This window comes from Panthera onca, chromosome A1 (assembly GCF_046562875.1).
Source record: "Panthera onca isolate mPanOnc1 chromosome A1, mPanOnc1 haplotype 2, whole genome shotgun sequence".
Lineage (NCBI taxonomy): Eukaryota > Metazoa > Chordata > Mammalia > Carnivora > Felidae > Panthera > Panthera onca.
In genome coordinates, this window is record NC_138339.1 from 60,336,812 (window position 1) to 60,354,044 (window position 17,233).

General features: G+C 43.5%; 1 protein-coding gene across 5 annotated transcripts in view; it reads left to right on the forward strand.

The window, feature by feature from the left end:
* The window catches only part of DOCK2 (dedicator of cytokinesis 2), a 418,519-nt gene that overhangs the window by 366,424 nt on the left and 34,862 nt on the right, over window positions 1-17,233 (forward strand). For all 5 annotated transcript variants that reach the window (XR_009610788.3, XM_060634987.3, XM_060634989.3 and 2 more), the window contains 5 exons: window positions 780-865; window positions 7,662-7,818; window positions 9,716-9,756; window positions 13,132-13,222; window positions 13,962-14,081. Coding sequence is in view for 4 of the 5 variants with exons in the window: in XM_060634987.3 (XP_060490970.1) it covers window positions 780-865; window positions 7,662-7,818; window positions 9,716-9,756; window positions 13,132-13,222; window positions 13,962-14,081 (495 nt within the window). In the remaining variant the exon portion in view is untranslated. The remainder of the gene's footprint in view (window positions 1-779; window positions 866-7,661; window positions 7,819-9,715; window positions 9,757-13,131; window positions 13,223-13,961; window positions 14,082-17,233) is intronic.

Genomic DNA, 17,233 nt, shown 5'->3' on the forward strand with positions numbered 1-17,233 from the left:
ACTTTCTGAGGCATCAGCTCATGTACCTATGAGAGCTTCAAGTATGGATGGGCTCAGGGGCTCAGTCTTTCTCTGTCTCCCCTTTTCCACTCTCCTCTGTATTGGCGTCATTTCCAGGCGGGCTCTTCTATTATGGCCATCTCCAGCAGCCTCAGGCTTACAGCCTTCCATCTTCACGTTGAGCAGACAGACTCTTTGCTAAGAGTTTCAGCAAAGCCTTGGATCTGAGTCTCACTTACTCAGCCTGAGCCTTTATTAATCTTAGTGTCTAGATGATGAAAGATACTGATTAAGAGGTAGGCCTGGGTCACATGCCCACACCCGGAGCTAGGGAGGTATGGGTAGCTCATCTGTGTCCCCAGGACTAAGATTAGGGCCAGCGTGATCACCAAAGTATGGAGAAAGGAAGGCTAGGCAGACAGCTGTCTGTGACAACGTGCCGCTTCCTGAAGATACAGTGCTCTGTCACATACCTCCATGTCTTTGCACACGCTGTGTCCTCTGCTTGAAATGCCCTTTTCCTTCACGTGGTCACTCTCTCCCTCCCCTCCCTCCTTCTCTCTCCAGCACTTATCATCCACTCCTCTTCTCCCCGTACTCTGGGAACTCCTAAAAGCAGGCACAGCATCCCGTTCCGTTTTGCACTCCCGGTTCTGGGCACAAACGCTGGGAAATGATAGGTGCTCCCTAAAGCTTTGGCTAAAATAACAAATTGACTAATTTCAACATTCAGCCTTCTAATGTTGTTATTATTGATTTTTCGTCTCCTACTGCTTTAGTTTGAAAATGAGATCATCCTCAAGCTGGACCATGAGGTGGAAGGAGGCCGAGGAGACGAGCAGTACATGCAACTGCTTGAGTCAATGTAAGTTCAGCACCCGTGCACGGGGGGAGACGGGAAGGTCAGCTGCAGGCTGGAGAGCTTGGGACTCCAGGCCTTCAGAGACTCCTCCCTCCCCTGGAGATCGATCTTCTGGCTCCTGGTATTGGAGAAACTCCATTTTTGAAAGAAACTTAAAATTTCTCTCTCTCTAGAGTGGCTGTTTCTTTGATATTGATGGAATGGGATGGATAAAAAGAAACTTTGCTGTGTTGTGAAGAGAAAAACAATCCACCAAAATGTTCACTTGTGTTATCTCTTTGCTATGGAATAATTCTTGCTAGTTTTTCCTTCTTTCTCTTTTAATCTTACACAGATGTTGATCATGACCAAGATAAATAGGGTACACGCAGTGCACAGATGCTGAGCTAGATGCTGTCTGTGCACTGCCTCATTTAGCTGCATTTACTCTCTGACCCCTATTTCATAGAGCTGGGCCCTGAGGCTCATGGAAGGGTCTTGTCTGAGGAAACTAGAACAATCTAGTTGGGTAGACAAGCTGGGACCCAAACCAGCTCTGCCTGACTGCAGGGCATAGGTCTGCGTGAGGCAGTGGACAGTGGTCAGCACTGAACTTGGTCAGGACATGTCTTTTTGTTTTAAGATTTTATTGAGATATAATGTATATACTATACAGCTCACTGGAAGTGTACAATTTTATCGCTTTTAGTATATTTGCAGAGTTATGCAACCATAACCACCATCCATTTTAGAACAGTTTTGTTACCTCCCCAAAGAAACCCCATACTCTTTAGACATCATCCCCTCTACTTTCGGCCCCTGTGGATTTGTCTATTCTGGACATTTCATGTAAATAGAATCAGTATATGGTACTTTGAAACTGGCTTCTTTCGTATATCATGTTTTCAAGGTTCGTCCACACTGTAGCAGTCGTCAGCACCTCATTTCTTTTTGTTGCTGACTAATATTTCTCTGTTTAGATATACCCCATTTTGTTTATTCATTTACCTATCTTTTAAAAAAAAAATTTAATGTTTATTTATTTTTTGAGAGAGAGACAGAGTGTGAGCAGGCAAGGAGTAGAGGAAGAGGGAGACACAGAATCCAAAGCAGGCTCCAGGCTCTGATCTGTCAGCACAGAGCCTGACGCAGAGCTCCAACTCGTGAACCACGAGATCATGACCTGAGCTGAAGTTGGACGCTTAACTGACTGAGCCACCTAGGCACCCCTATTCATTTACCAACTGATGGACATGTAGGCTGTTTCCACTTTTTCACTGTTAGGAATGACTATGCTATGAGCATTCACATGCAAATTTTTATGTGGACACAATGCTTCCAATTTTCTTGGGTATATACCTAGGAGTGGAGTTGCTGGGTCATTTGGTAACTCTACTTGGCTTTTTGAGGAACCATCAGACTGTTTTCCAAAGTACTTGACCACTCACATTCCTACCAGCTGTGTGTGAGGGTTCAAGTTTCTCCACATTCTCCCCAACTCTTGTTAATATCTGCCTTACTGACTAAAGCCATCCCAGTGGCTGTGAAACTGATATCATTGCCATCTTGATTTTCATTTCCTCGATAGCTAATGATGTTGAGCATTTTTTCATGTGCATGTAGGCCAATTGTATATATTTGGAGAAAGACATTAGGTTTCAACCCTGATTCTACCACTTAGCATCTGTGTAACTTTGGACCAATCACGCATCTTTGGCCTCGATATCTCTATCTATAAAATGGGGATAATAAGCCTGTAGCTATTTTGAAGACTGAATAACTATAAAGCATCTGGCACACAGCAGGTAAAAGCTTAATAAATATACTTTGTTCAGCCATCTGACTCCCAGTTTCTGTCTTCATGTCAGTGTCCCTTTCTTCCCAAAGGACTTCTCCCAAGGCTTAGCAATGTGGCTCAGACATTTCAAATTTCTTCCTAATTGTATATTCTCAGACTTGTATGATTCTCTGATAGAACTCTGATGTCAGATTCTTTTCCTAATCCTTTTTGAATATTTTATCTCCAACAACAAAAGCAAACTAAAGGCCTTGCTCTAACCCTCACAGTGACCCTCCCTGTCCTGCTCAGTAGGCAGGGCAGATTCCCAGGCAGCACCATCTCAGCAGGCCCTGTCCCCCTTCTGTCACTGCGCACAGCTCTCACTACACACAGGGAACACAAACGTAACTCAGAAGGAGAAACCCACTGTCTGCTCCTCGGGTGGGTATCAAGACTGACTGTCCAGGGGAAAAAGTGACATTTTGCCTGAGTCAATGTTTATTTTAAAGTTCTAAAAAGGAAAATCTAAATATTGACCATAAGGGAAACCATTTACAGTGCTGGCAATTTCCATTTTTATAAGCGGATGGGGCTCTGCGGCAGTCTTCAGATGATCAGCAGGATTTTCAAATCCTTCCTGAGTGATTATTTATAAAAGGAATCCTTAGAGGTCGAGGAAATTAAAAGCAGCTCATTATTTTTGCTTCTAGGATAGAGGTGTGAATGATTTCTGCAAAACTAATCAAGCCCAACCAGAGGAGTCAAGGTCCCATTAAAATGTCCAGGGGCCAGGTCCCTGCTTCTGCCTTTGAGCTTTCTGAGCCTCAGTTTCCTTATCTGCAAACTGAGGATAAAATACTATCCAGCTGTTACAGTTTTTGTTGAGACTGAGCAAGAAAAGTCATGTAAAGTACTTAGCAGTTTCTGATAACTAGTAAGTAGTCTGGAAATATTAGCTATTATTGTTGCTCTCTAGGTAGACACTGATGTGGTTATTTGAAGCCATGAACATACCTGTCATTTCTCCTCCAGTCTAGTCATCTACAGTTCCTCTAGCCCTTCCTTCAGCCCTTCATTCAGGGCCTTTACTGCTATGGAGGACCTTCTCTGGGCAGACACAGTCCTGTGGTACATGGCTTAGCAATATGATGGTGCCTTTGTGAATAGAGCAGGGTTTCCCTTCCTATGGTAACAATAGACCTGCATTAGGGCACAGACTTAGAGCATGACGTGGGGCTCGATTTCAGCCCTCATGGGCTTTTGTGCAGTGCACAAGCTATACAACCTTATACAACATCCCACCCCTCCCTACCCTCAGAACTGTCCCCAAAGCCCACTCCCAGTTGTCCACCTCTTTTGTTTTTTAATTTTTTTTTTTTTTTGAGAGTGAGAGAGAGTGCACACAAGCATAGGAGGGGCAACTGTGAGATCCAGACCTGAGCCGAAATCAAGAGTTGGATGCTTAACCGACTGAGCCACCCAGGTGCCCCTGTCCATATCTCTTAATGTGAAGGTCCCCACATTGAAAGGAGTAATTAGACACTCTATTTTGCTGTATTCCATCTGCCTGAGAATTTTTCTAGAAGTGGTAAGGGAGCTGGAAAGGTGAAAGGGACAGAGAATGTGTGTTCTGGGGCCAAGATCCCACCCAAACCAGTTCAGTGCCTGAAAGAGGACCTGTCATAAGAGGTACTCCATACATAGTTTTCAAGGATGAGTGAAAACCCAGTTCCATCAGCACTGACACAGAGCGTGGGCCTGGGTTCTTCCCTCTGAAGGCCTCCCATGCTGAATGCAAATCAACTCTAGGGCAGTGTGAGTTCCCTCCAGTACCCCCCCAACCCCCACCCAGGCAGAAGTATAGACAGGGAGTGGCTGGCAAGTGCTCCGCCCCCTCTCCTTCTGAGGAGGAATTATCTGCATCACCTGGAGATTCCCATGACCCTTTTTCATTGTATCTGTCCTCCATTGTGGATTCAAAGGAGAGAAACAGCTGGGGGACTTTGGCAAGACCCTTATTAGAACCCAGCCCTGGGGGTTTCATGCCTCCTCTATCAGTTGACAGTGTTAATAATGCCCAACTCCAGGAAATTTTGTAAGCATTAAATAAGATAACCCATAAAATGGGTTTGCACAGCATCTGGAACACAGGAAATAATAAATGGGAGTATCATATACTATGGTTAGTCTTTATTTTTGTATCTGCTTCCCGTGCTATACTGTGATTTCCTGGAAGTCAGTGTCTTAATAATTTCTGAATCCCTGGTTCCTAGAAAAATATCTGTTGAGTGGATGGATGGTGGATGGTGGTAGGTGGTGATGAATGGTGAATGGATGGGTGAGTTCCAAACAGTCTGCCAATCCATCTCACCAATCCTAGACCATATGAGCAGATTTATTATCTTACACCTAAAGAATAGAGAAACTAAGAAAGTATTCTTCAAAACCCATGCTTTGCAAAGGACCAATAGCACTGGCATTATCTGAGAGCTTTTAGAAATGCAGAATCTCGGGCCCTAGCCCAGATCTACTGAACCAGAATCTATTAACAGAATCTATTAATCGGAATCTGTTAATCCCCAGGCGATTCCCATGCACATTGAACTTTGCAAAGCACTGGACTAAACTAGTTGTTCTTAATGTTGGCTGCATATTGGAATTACCTAGAGAATTCTAAAGATAAAATACTGCTACTTGGCTCCCACTCCCAAAGATACAAAGCCATCGATTTTAGGGTGGTCACTGAGCTTTAGAAAACGTTCCCCTGGAGATTCTAACATGTCGCAGGGACTGAGAACCACTGGTCTGGGCTGCGCTCAGGCCGTGAGATACCTTCTGGGTCTGAGCTGCCTGAGAGGCTGTGAGGAATCACACCCAAACACTGGACAAAGTGTTGTCGCATTGTTATTAGCTTGGGAAACGGGGCTGGAAGTGACGGTCCCAGAAGGAGTCAGGCACAGCTGTGACTGAGCCAGACAGGCCTAAATCACAGGGCAATTTGCGTCTCTCACTGAGAGCCAGGGAACAGGTGCTTCTCCCACGGAGAAGATGGATTTGTCTGATCACACCACAGTTTGAGGTGTCGCCTCCTTGCAGCCTGGTTTGGCTTCTGGGAAGAAATGACCCTCTGAAGTCCTTGCCTTTCTCACCTTTCCCTACTTGGAGCTCTTGGGACCTAAGCTGCCACAGGGATATTAGCCAGAAACAAATAGTAGCCTGGGTAATGCTTGTCTACTCAAGATGCCAGAGAACACACCACAATGTTTCTCTGTGGGAAAAAAGTGAAGTGTTTGGCTTGATTCCCAAGGTCACCACTTACTAGGAGAGTGATTTCAGGAGGTTGTTTAACCTCTCTGAGCCTTGATTCCCTCCTCTATAAAATGAGAGGAATAATTTTTACCAGTCAGAATTATCGTGATGATTTCTTTTTTTAATTTTTTTTACGTTTATTTATTTTTGAGAGTTAGAGAGACAGAGTGTGAGTGGGGGAGTGGCAGAGAGAGAGAGAGGGAGACACAGAATCTGAAGCAGGCTCGAGGCTCTGAGCTGTTAGCACAGAGCCCAGCACTGGGCTCGAACTCATGACCCATGAGATCATGACCTGAGTCAAAGTTGGACGTTTAACTGACTGAGCCACCCAGGCACCCCTATTATGATGATTTCTCAAGAAAAAGTGATTAGAATAAAAAAATTAGAAAAAAAAGAAAAAAGAAAAAATGATTAGTACAGTGTCTGGTACAAAATAAGTGATTAATAAAAAGTTGTCATTAATCAAAATTTTAATCCATCTGTCTCTCCTTGCCTAGCCTGTGGGCCTCCTGAAAGTAGGCATTTTTTTTATATTTCTTTTTTTATTTTATCTTTCTCTCCATCCCCACCCCACACAATGCCTATCATATTGCCTAGCAACTAATAGATGCTTAAGTAATGTCACATTTTTTTAATTTTTGCTTTTAAAATTTAGAATATTAATATTATAACAAAATGTAGAATTTTCAAATAATATATGCGCATTTAAATTTAAAAAATGAATACTCTCTTCTCTATTCCCCCACCTAGACTGCTTGTCAGAAGGAACCACCATTAAGAGTTTGGTGTTTATCCTTCCGGGCCATATTTGGCACATTTATAAGCACACAGAAACACATGATGCAGACATGCACTTCCACTCACAAATGCCAGAGCCAGAATATTGATATTTAACAACTTGTGTGACCTTGTACAAGTTAGTTGGCTTCTCTGTGCCTTAGTTTCCCTATCTGCAAACATCCTTTCTCATCAGACTATGATGGGAGATTAGGTGAGTTAACATTGGTGAGACATTTGGAATAATGCCTGGGACATGGTAGGTTCTATGTGAGTTGGTTAAATAAAAAACAAATATTGTTCTGAAACTTACTTTTCTCACTGATCTGTACATTTTATAGAGCTTTTTGTGTCAAAGCATATTGATTTCTCATACTTTATAGTATCTTCATAGAAGTACATTTTGTAAATATGCTTTAATTTATTAACCATTTGCCTACTGATGGACATTTAAGATAGTTTCAACTATTTCACTATAGACACAATTTGTAAGTATCATAAATCCTTGCATGCTTCTGGGAATATTTCTGTAGAATAGGTTCACTGAAGTAGAATTGTTGGGCCAGAGGGTATGTACGTTTACAATTTTGATAGATATTGTGTAAATTGCTACACAAAGGGTGGTACTGATTCACTCCCAATGTGGATGTGTAGAAGTGACTATTTCCCCGTGTGTAGAAGTCACTATTTTTTTTGGACAGCTGCCCACATTGGACATTTTTTTTCCCATTCTGATGGTGGGCAAAAAAAAAATTAAATGCTTGCTAAACTGTATAGACAATTAAGTATATAAATGAATACATGATTGAATAAATGAGCAAAATGAGCCAACACATGAACCAGGGGAACTTAAACTCACTGGTTCATTCGCGACGCCCCACCCCCCACCCCACCCCTCAACACACTCTTTCTCCTCTGGCCATGAGCTCACTGCCCTGCCATCTCTGCCCACAGCCTGATGGAATGTGCCGCAGAGCATCCGACTATTTTCAAGTCAGTGGAAAACTTTGTGAACCTGGTCAAAGGCCTCCTGGAGAAGCTGCTCGATTACCGGGGTGTGATGACCGATGAGAGCAAAGACAACCGCATGAGCTGCACTGTGAATCTGCTGGTATGTGGGGTCATCCACCTCTCCCCAAGGTCCCATCAAGTCCTGGGGGCAGGCCTGGTTTGGGGTTTCACTGTGCTCTTGATAGGGAAGTAGTGCTAAGGGCTTCAAAAAGCAGACAGAAGTGGAATTGAATCCCTGCTCTGCCATCTGCTAGCTCTGTGTCTTGAGACCAATAACTGCACCATTCCATGTCTCAGTTCCCTCATATATGAAATGGGAATGAGTGTTTTCTTTAGTACTTAACACATCACATGGAAGGAAAGTGGCAGTAAAAAGGGGTTAAGAGTATGAGCTTTGGAGTTTCATAGCCCATAGGTTCTCCTATCTCTGATAACTAATAGAATAGACATGTCAAGGAAGTTGTTTGAAGGCTTAGTTGGTTTATCCATTCCATAGACAAAGTAGTAGTACCTATTTCTTAGGTTATTCATCTTGGGGCCGTGGTTAAATGCTTCCTACATGTTAGTTTCCTTCTCTTACAGAATAATCTAATAACCAGAATTTACAGCAAATTAGTATCGGCCAGAACAGCTAATCTCAAGTGCAGGCTCTTAACCCTTATACCGCATGACCCTCCAAGAGCCGTCTCCTGAACAGTCTCCGTTCACATGTCCTGTGGTACAGTCATGAGAGGTAGCACCAGCTGCAACGCCCCACACCACCACGTCAGCCCACCCTAAAGTGGTTTAAATGAATGAAGCTGGCCGAAAGACCATGTAGCATCCATCATATCAACCCCTTCCCCCGCCATGCTCAATGCTCCAAAAATATAAATCCTGTCCCATAGTTCTTTTGTGTGGCCTCTGTTAACCTAAGTGGACTCTCTTTTTAATAGCCCAGATATTGCCATTGATTTTCTGAAATGCTAAGGGGAGTTAAAATATCCTGATTACAGCAGAAAGGAATTCATTGCTAATAATTCCACCAGGCCCAATTTACATAAAGAGCAGGAAGAGGGGTTTTCCAGGAGTTTAGCAATTTGTCTCTATGGAGAGGCAGAAGTGAATTGAAGAAAATGACCTTCAACAGTCAGACTCTGACCTTGGGACAGGTAGATCCACAAGCAATTAGACCCTGCTAGCTTTTGGTGTGCCTTCTCACGGCATCAAGAAGGAGGATGGGGGGAGGGTGTCAGAGGAGCTGAGGTCTCGGGTGTCTCTGCCAACCACTGTGTACCCTGGAACACCTGGAACATCACCTCCCTCCCTCTGAGCCTCAGGTACATATGGGTACATTCAGTTAAACCAGGGTTTTCTCAAAGTATAGCTCATGGGTCAGATCATGACCTCCTGGCTCAAAATTTTTAAGGGCTCATTTACAAATGCACAAGATTAGGATATCTGGTGGTAGAGCCCAGGACCGCTACTGGTCTAAATGATCCCTGAGCTTGAGTCGAGCTTCCCAGGTATTGCCAAGTTTAAATGTCTTTGCCTGTGGAGTCTCATCGTAACTCCTCATACCACTGTACTATCAGGAGTTGTGATCCGTTATTATCCCTGAAATCTGTTACTATTCCTAGAACTCTGATTACTGCTATTATTTTGAGAACAACCAGCTCCATCTGAGTAATGGGTCTGAGCTTGTAAAATCAAGCTGGGCTGCCGCAATCCTGACAACCCAACTCTCAGTGCAGCAGATAGCCCATCTGCACCCTGACATGTGATGGCTGAGGTACCCCGTCTGTCCCTTTATAGCCTAAGGATCAGGGGAGTGGCTTTCAAGGTAGAATCTCCTAGAAAGGGTGTTTGATGCATTCAAGAAAGTAAGTTCCAGGCTCGCATCTCAGAGAGCCCAGATAGTGAAGAGCAGTCTTCCTTACGTCTCCATCACTACTCCCTCTACTCCTGCCACTCTGCAAAGAAAAACACTCACCACTGTTTTTTCCTCCACTACCTAGAATTTCTACAAAGATAACAATCGGGAAGAGATGTACATAAGGTAAGATTTTTGTTTTCTAAAATTCAGATCTGCTGTATCATTCTCCTGCTCAGTATCCATCAATGGCTCCCTGCTGCCTTCAGGATGGAATTTAAACTTACCTTCTTGATGCTAGGTCCCTGTACATTCTGATTTCTATCAATCTCTCCAGATTCAACTCTTTTCATTCTCCTAAGCAGCCCCCCATGCCACTTGGAGTTCTACAACCTGCCATGCTGTTTTGTTGTATCCACAGACCATAGTTTCCTTAACCCATCTTATGGATCGAGCTGGTGAATTACATCTGCATTTGTTGAAGGGTTAGCATATGGGGCCCAATTCTAGGGTTTATGAAGCACGTAGTTAGACCATTGGCCAGCCCAGTTGCACAGGAAAAAAAATACGAAGATGCATGATAACCTATTTTCTTGTAGGCATTTAAAAGACATTTATTTGAATGTATCATGAAGGGTTTTTTGGGGGGGAGGGCATTTTTTTCTCAGAATCTCATATTCTTTTCTCCAATTTTTTTGTATTGCTATTTTTACTCTTTACAAAAATAATGCATACTTACTATCAAAACAACAGCAACAAACAACTCATAAAGTATAGACCAAAAAAAGTGAAATAAACTCTCATAATCCATACATATTCTCAGGCCCTTTTATATTTATATAGAGATGGAATTCTATGCCTGCATATTTTTTACAAAAATGAGATCATATTGCTCATAATTTATTCTTTGCTTGACAAGAATTCCATGTCAACAGATGAATTTCAACATCATTTTTAATGAAACTATAAAATTTTCTTTCCAGAATATACCATAATTTATATAGCCAATCCTATATTGTTGAACATTTAGGTTGTTTCCAACTTTTTCCTATCATAAATAGCACAACGACAAAATTCTTAGACATATATCTTATGTGTCCAAGTTATAGCTTGCTCATATCCTTATGAGACAAGAGCCACAAAGAGAAATTGGCCAGAAGGTTAACAAGCGTTTTCAAGTCTTTTGACCCATTCTGTCAAATGCCAGAGACTCCAAGCCTGAACCTACTCTGCTATTATTGCAGATATTTTTAGGTACTTAGTTTAGCATTATTCCAGGAATAGGAACTATCATTTGGATAAGAGATAATTCCATAGGCTGTCCTAAGCTGAGATAGTATTTATAACATCACCAGACATGACTTATTATAGTAGTGCAAAGCTCTGGAGTCCAAAGGGCCTGGGGTTTTCACCTTGTCTTCTTGGTGAGTCTGGATAAGATCCCTCAGTCTCTCTGGGTTGAGGTTTCCCTTTATAGAATGTTTCCATTCTACCTTCTGTTTTGAGGATTAAATGAGATGCTATAGGTAAAGTGTCTAGCACATGGATCCATCCTTCCAACCTCTTTTCTCTCCTTCCCATTTTAGCAACACAGATGGTGAGCCCCAGATCTCCATAAGCTCTGGAGATTTGAGTTCTGTTGTAATCTAGGAAAACCGCATTTGCCTAAACCAAACAATGTAACAGGATATAGTCTGAAAACCTGTTCTGTTTGGCAGGCACAGTATTTAAAAACATTTTTTAATTGGTTGCCAAAATTTGGAAATCTAGAGATTTTACAAAAAAATAAAAATTCCCCGGGGTGCCTGGGTGGCTCAGTTAGTTGAGTGTCCAATTCTTGATCTCAGCTCAGGTCAAGATCTCATGGTTCATGAGTTCAAGCTCCACATTGAGCCTTGGACTGGCAGCACAGAACCTGCTTAAGATTCTCTCTGTACCCCTCTCTCTCTATCCCCCCTCAAAATAAATAAGCTTAAAAAGTAAAATATAATAAAATAAATAAAATAAAAATTTCCCTCTTCTAAAAACTCAGAAGGTATGGCAACACTGGGCCCTCCTCCTGTCCTGACAAATCTGGGGTACTCTAGTCATGACATTGTCCCCATTCCCCCTTGTAGGCAGACTTCACCCTGCCTATATCACTCAAGCTGTGCATCTGGCCTATGTAGGTACCTGGGTTTGAATCCCTGGTCAGGCCCGTTAGGGTGTTTTCCTTCGGTGTTTTCCTGCAGTAGATCACCAAACCCTTGAGCTGACAAAGGAGAAGAGAGGGTGCCTTGGCCAGTAAAGGAGTAAATCTGTCTTCTGGATGCTCTAAGGTTTTTGGACCCAGCCATCTAAGGATCTAAAGGATGAAGGATGGGCAGGAGGAGATAAAGTAGGATTCAGCCATGCACATAGGGGCTTCTAAAGGTAGACCACAAGCTCAACACTCCCAGCATGCAAGCCACGTATAATTTCACTGGTAACTGACTGATGAGAGAAAAGGTAAAAAGGGAGGAGAGTGGAATGGCCATGACTATAGAGGCAGAAATTGCTGATGGTTAAACCTGGTTCTACCTATTTCTTGCTCTGTGTACTTTAACATAAATCTCAGTTTTCATGTCTATAAAAGGTTGACTGGGAGGATGAACTGATATAATGTCTGAAGTACCCATTTGTTAGATGAATGAATAGGCAAATCTTTCTACCTGGGATCTTCATCCCTCATTCATCCCCTCACTTTTAGATCCTTGCTCAACTGCCATGCCATGGGAACTTCTCTAGAAATCCCTTCTCTCCCTACCTAGATGAGTCCTGTTCCCATAGTACCACAGATCTCTCTTCCCAACATAGCTCGCAACTGTATTTTTACAATGCAGTCATCCCAGGGTTCAGAACTGGAACCTCACATTGTAAAGGGAGAGAAGGTAGGAATGTGGTTTTGGTTGAATAGTATATTCTCCTTACTGACTGCTCAAGGTCTCCATATGAATATCTAATCTTGAGACCCTGGTCCACTTCCTTCTCTTACCAGAAAATGTACTTCTTTTATACCAAGAGCCCACTGAAGAGCTGTCCTTTATAGTGCTGTGGCTTGTTCATTCTCCTGGAATGGTTCAATGTTCAGAGCACGAGCTGTGGAGACAATTAGCCTGGGATCATGTTCCAGCTCTTCCAATTATTAGCACAAGACTTGTGATGAGTTATTCATTTCACCTTTCTTATTTGTCACGTTGCATTGGCCAGATTCTTTAGTATCAAGTTGAATACCAGCTGAGATGATACTTCACACTTCTCCAAACCATACTTTTCTCAATGAACCCATCTCACAAGGTTGCCATGTGGATTAAATGATCTAAGGCATTCAAAATACCTAGCCTGGTGCCTGTCACACACTAGGTGTCCCATAAACAGTAACAGCTGCTGTTGTCACTCATGCAGGGTGGAGCTGGTTATCAGCAATGGAGGATTCCTCTGTGATCCCAAGAGGTGCCTAGTTGTTCTGTCTGACTCCTACTTGGCCCTATCTCCGGCCTCCTTATCAGTGACCATGGTAACCTAGCATATTTCCCCAAACAGGTACTTGTACAAACTCCGCGATCTTCACCTGGATTGTGATAATTACACAGAGGCTGCCTACACACTCCTTCTCCACACCTGGCTTCTCAAGGTACTGTCCTTCCAATAAAGGTGATTTGTGTTAGGATCTCTATGTGGCCCTCACAGCAAGTTAAAGAGTTAAGGAGCAGGGGGAAGAAAGAGAGAAAGAGGAAGGGAAGGGAAGGGAAAGGAAGGGAAGGGAAGGGAAGAAAGAAAAGGAAAGGAAAAGGAAAAGGAAACAGAAAAGGAAAAGGAAAATAATTAGCCCAATAAATTTTTTTTTTGCTATGTCCCCAAACTCTTGACTTGGCCAGTTACTGTTCTGCACTACTTTTCCTGGTCACATAAGGTTTCAAGTGACTTTCACATTTATCAACAACAATAACCCCCCTGAGACATGTTTTACAGTTTTATATAACATTCAAACATCACCTATAAATCATTAGCATGCCCAGTGAGCTGTTTTCTTTCTCTTGAAAACAGTGTTGTAGCTGGACAGTGTTCTGAAGGATTTCCTTTGGCTTTTTGAAAAGCTGGGCTCATGTCTTATAGGGGTTCCAGGAAAATCCCTACAAACCACACACATGAGCCAATAGAGAGTCCAAAAGGCACAACTGGCAAAAATCAGGAGACACTTCCCAATGGAAACCACAGACCAGACTCTCCCTGACTGACCATTCACACCCAGGGTGACAGGCCAGCTGACAGACGTGTGTGCAGAGCTTCCTCCTGCTCCTCATAAGTAGGGAAGACACCTCCCCTTGGCTCCCTCTCAGCCCCGGGTGACTTGGTGTATCTCTTGTCCTCAGTGGTCAGATGAGCAGTGCGCATCGCAGGTCATGCAGACAGGCCAGCAGCACCCCCAGACTCACCGACAGCTGAAGGAGACGCTCTATGAGATCATCATAGGCTACTTTGACAAAGGAAAGGTAATTTACCCCTCTCCTCCCTCTCTCTGTGGAGATCGTGGCTATGGGGAAGGGTGGTTCCTTCCCATACTCTGCACCCCATCCATCTGCACGTCTGGTCAGCTCTCCCTCCCAATTCTGAGTCTGGTCACTTTGCTCCACCTTCTCACCACCTCCATTCAGGGCCTCCTCATTGTTCACTTGGATACTCAATGGGTTCTGAGAAATCTGCCTGCTCCCTCTAGTGCCTCCAACAGATCATCCTCTGTACAGGAAATGGCTCCCACATTTCCCAGAAAGAGTACACAATCCTGTCTGTGACCTGTGAGGCCTCACATGAGCTGTCTTCTGACCGCTTCTCTTGTTTCATCCCTGCCAGCTCCCTCTTGCCCCCATGCTGTATGCCAAATTCTTTCCACATCAGAGTCTTTGCACTTGCTTTTCCCATCTTAGAACATTTTTCCTCCGTAGCTTTCCATGGAAAACTCCCTCTCAGAGCTCAGAGCTTTGCTCAGATATCCTCAAGGACACCTTCCCTGACCAACCTAGGCAAAACAGCACCCCTACCCCAAGTCACCTTTATTGCCTCTTCAAAGCACTTGTCACTATCAGACATCACCTGTTCATTTTGTTTTTACATTCATTGTTTGGCTTGTCATTTTAGAATGCCACAAACACAAAGACATGTCCACTGCTGAATGTCCAGTGGTTAATGCAGAGCCTGGCATGCAGGGACAAATAAATATATGTTGAATAAGTGAATGAATTACATGAATGAATGACAGGGTGATGCCATCATTGATCTTTAAACAACAAGGACAAAATGTTTGGCTGGGAGAAGATTAACCAGACCAACTGATACTCATCCTCCAGTCCCCAGTGGACCTTCAAGAAGCACCAACCCAAATGCAACCATTCATCCTGTAGGAGATGTGGCATGTGGGCTAAGTGCTTAGGCTCTGGAGTCAGCCTGGTTCCAAACATTGCTCCTCTGTCACCTACAGTTCCCTTGACCTCTTAGAGACTCCAATTCCCATCCAAAATAATGATACTAATAATACCTACTTCCTAGTTGTATTGTGAAAATTATGTAAGAGAATGCAGGTAGAACACCTAACATAGGACCTGGTACATAGTCATATCTTCTTAAATTTTAACTGTCATCATTACCCTACTCTGCCTTCAAGGCCCCAGTTGATTGGCCACTTCCTCCATCAAACCTTTTTTGAGTCCTCCAGCTTACCGACAGCTTTGCCTCTCCTCTGAATTACAAGACCTCTTACTATTCATCCAGACATAATTTAGTGGACTTAATTTTGATCTGTTCTGTCACTGCAGTTCATTGTATCTGTCTTATCCTGATCTCCCCACCTTCCCTGGAAAGACAGAATGAGGTAATGTCTGTGGAAGGGCTTATAAATTCCCAGGAGTTGAGCAGTTGGAGACCACTGTTTTTATAATTTACAATTATACGCCTCTTGAGGGCAGTGAGTCTGCCGTTGCTGAAACCTCCTGCCCTGCTGACATCAAGTCAGAGCTTACTATTTGTTTACAGCTGATTCAGTGCATCACGGTGTGAAAGCCCCAACAGGACATGTTGAGCTTTGTCTTCTGCCATGTATCCAGTTCAACTCACCCTATGCTGAACAGAGAGGAAAAAGATGCCATCCCTCATCTCAAGGACCTTATCATCTAGTTGGCAAAACAGACAAACCAATCATGATCTTCTTTGCATATTACCCTTTGGTGTTGTGCAATAATGGAGAATGAGGGAGAGAAAAGTAGTGCCCAGGTACTTTGGGAGCAGAGAGGAGAGAGCAGATGGGTACAGCTCACTTCAATAGCCACTGCTGTGGAAACTTCCAGAATGAAGCCCAAACTCTTGAGCATCCTTTTAACCTCCTCTCCCCGTACCTTCCCTCATGTAGATTTATTGCTCTAGACACACACAATAGCCTTCTACTTTGCAAGTCCATCTGTCAATATTTTGTGGACTCCTCTACATCCCTCAAAACCCAATTCTTGCATCTATTTATGTGTATGCTTTACCCACGTACATTTCATGACAGGAGAGACTGTGTCTTGTCCATATTTATGTCTATTCCATCACTCTATACCATACCATGCCTAGAAGCCAGCCGGTACTCAATAATCAATGTATGAGATTCAGAGGGATCAGTGACTGTCAGAGGTCCTGGTGGCCATACAGGCAGACTCAGGAGGAAATCCTAGATATCTGACTCCCTCCCTGGCCCATTAGTGGTCTCTTAACACATTGGTGAGGGCATTTCTGGCAGATTATGGTACAAAGTTTGCAAAGATCTCCACATGAGCCAAAAAGTCCCCTGACCCAGCCCAGGGACTTTACCACCGTCTTCTTGTTCAGACTGAACAGAAAGAAAGCCCCAGCCCAGCCTGTAGACTTGGTTCCTCCTGGCACATAAAGCATTTTTATGCTGCTCACTAAGTTGTCCACGGGTTTACAGCCGTGGCTCCTCCACTCGGCACTTGCTTTTATTTATTTTTATGCTTGGATGCAGAGAGAGCATTTTTGCTACACAGCACACACTACATTTTGGCAACCTCCCCTCTCTCCTTCCCCACCTCCCCTAGCTTCTCCATTTAGATGCATTTCCCATTTTAAACTGAATATGAAATGTGATGGGTGTCCCTTGAGATTGCCAGATCTCCAGCCCACTCTGCATCTCCCGCCTCTGCAGAGGCTCCCGACCCCCTTTAGTCTAAGATGGAAGGATGATCTATCAGATTCAGCCTAAGAGCAGAGGAAAAGGGTTTGCTTTTCCAGGATTTTTTTTCAAATGGAAAATGCCTATTTACAAAAAGTTCTAATCACTCTCGTTATACTCAGCTCCACCACTACCTCTATGCAGCCCCCCTCCCCACTCATATACTCCAAATAACCCCAAGTGACACGTATAAAATTTCAGTTACACAAGATGAGAAAGTTTTAGAGATCTGCTGTACAACAATCGGTCTATAGTTGACAATTCTCAGGTCACACCCAGGTGTGCATTCTAGCCCAGCTTTTGGTTAGGCATGTGACCTAGGACAATGTCTCTGCCTGTCTGAACCTCCATTTCTCACCTGGGAAATGCAGCTGTTACTAGACACCTCCCAGAGTGTTTGTGAAGACCCAAGAAGCATGCAGATAA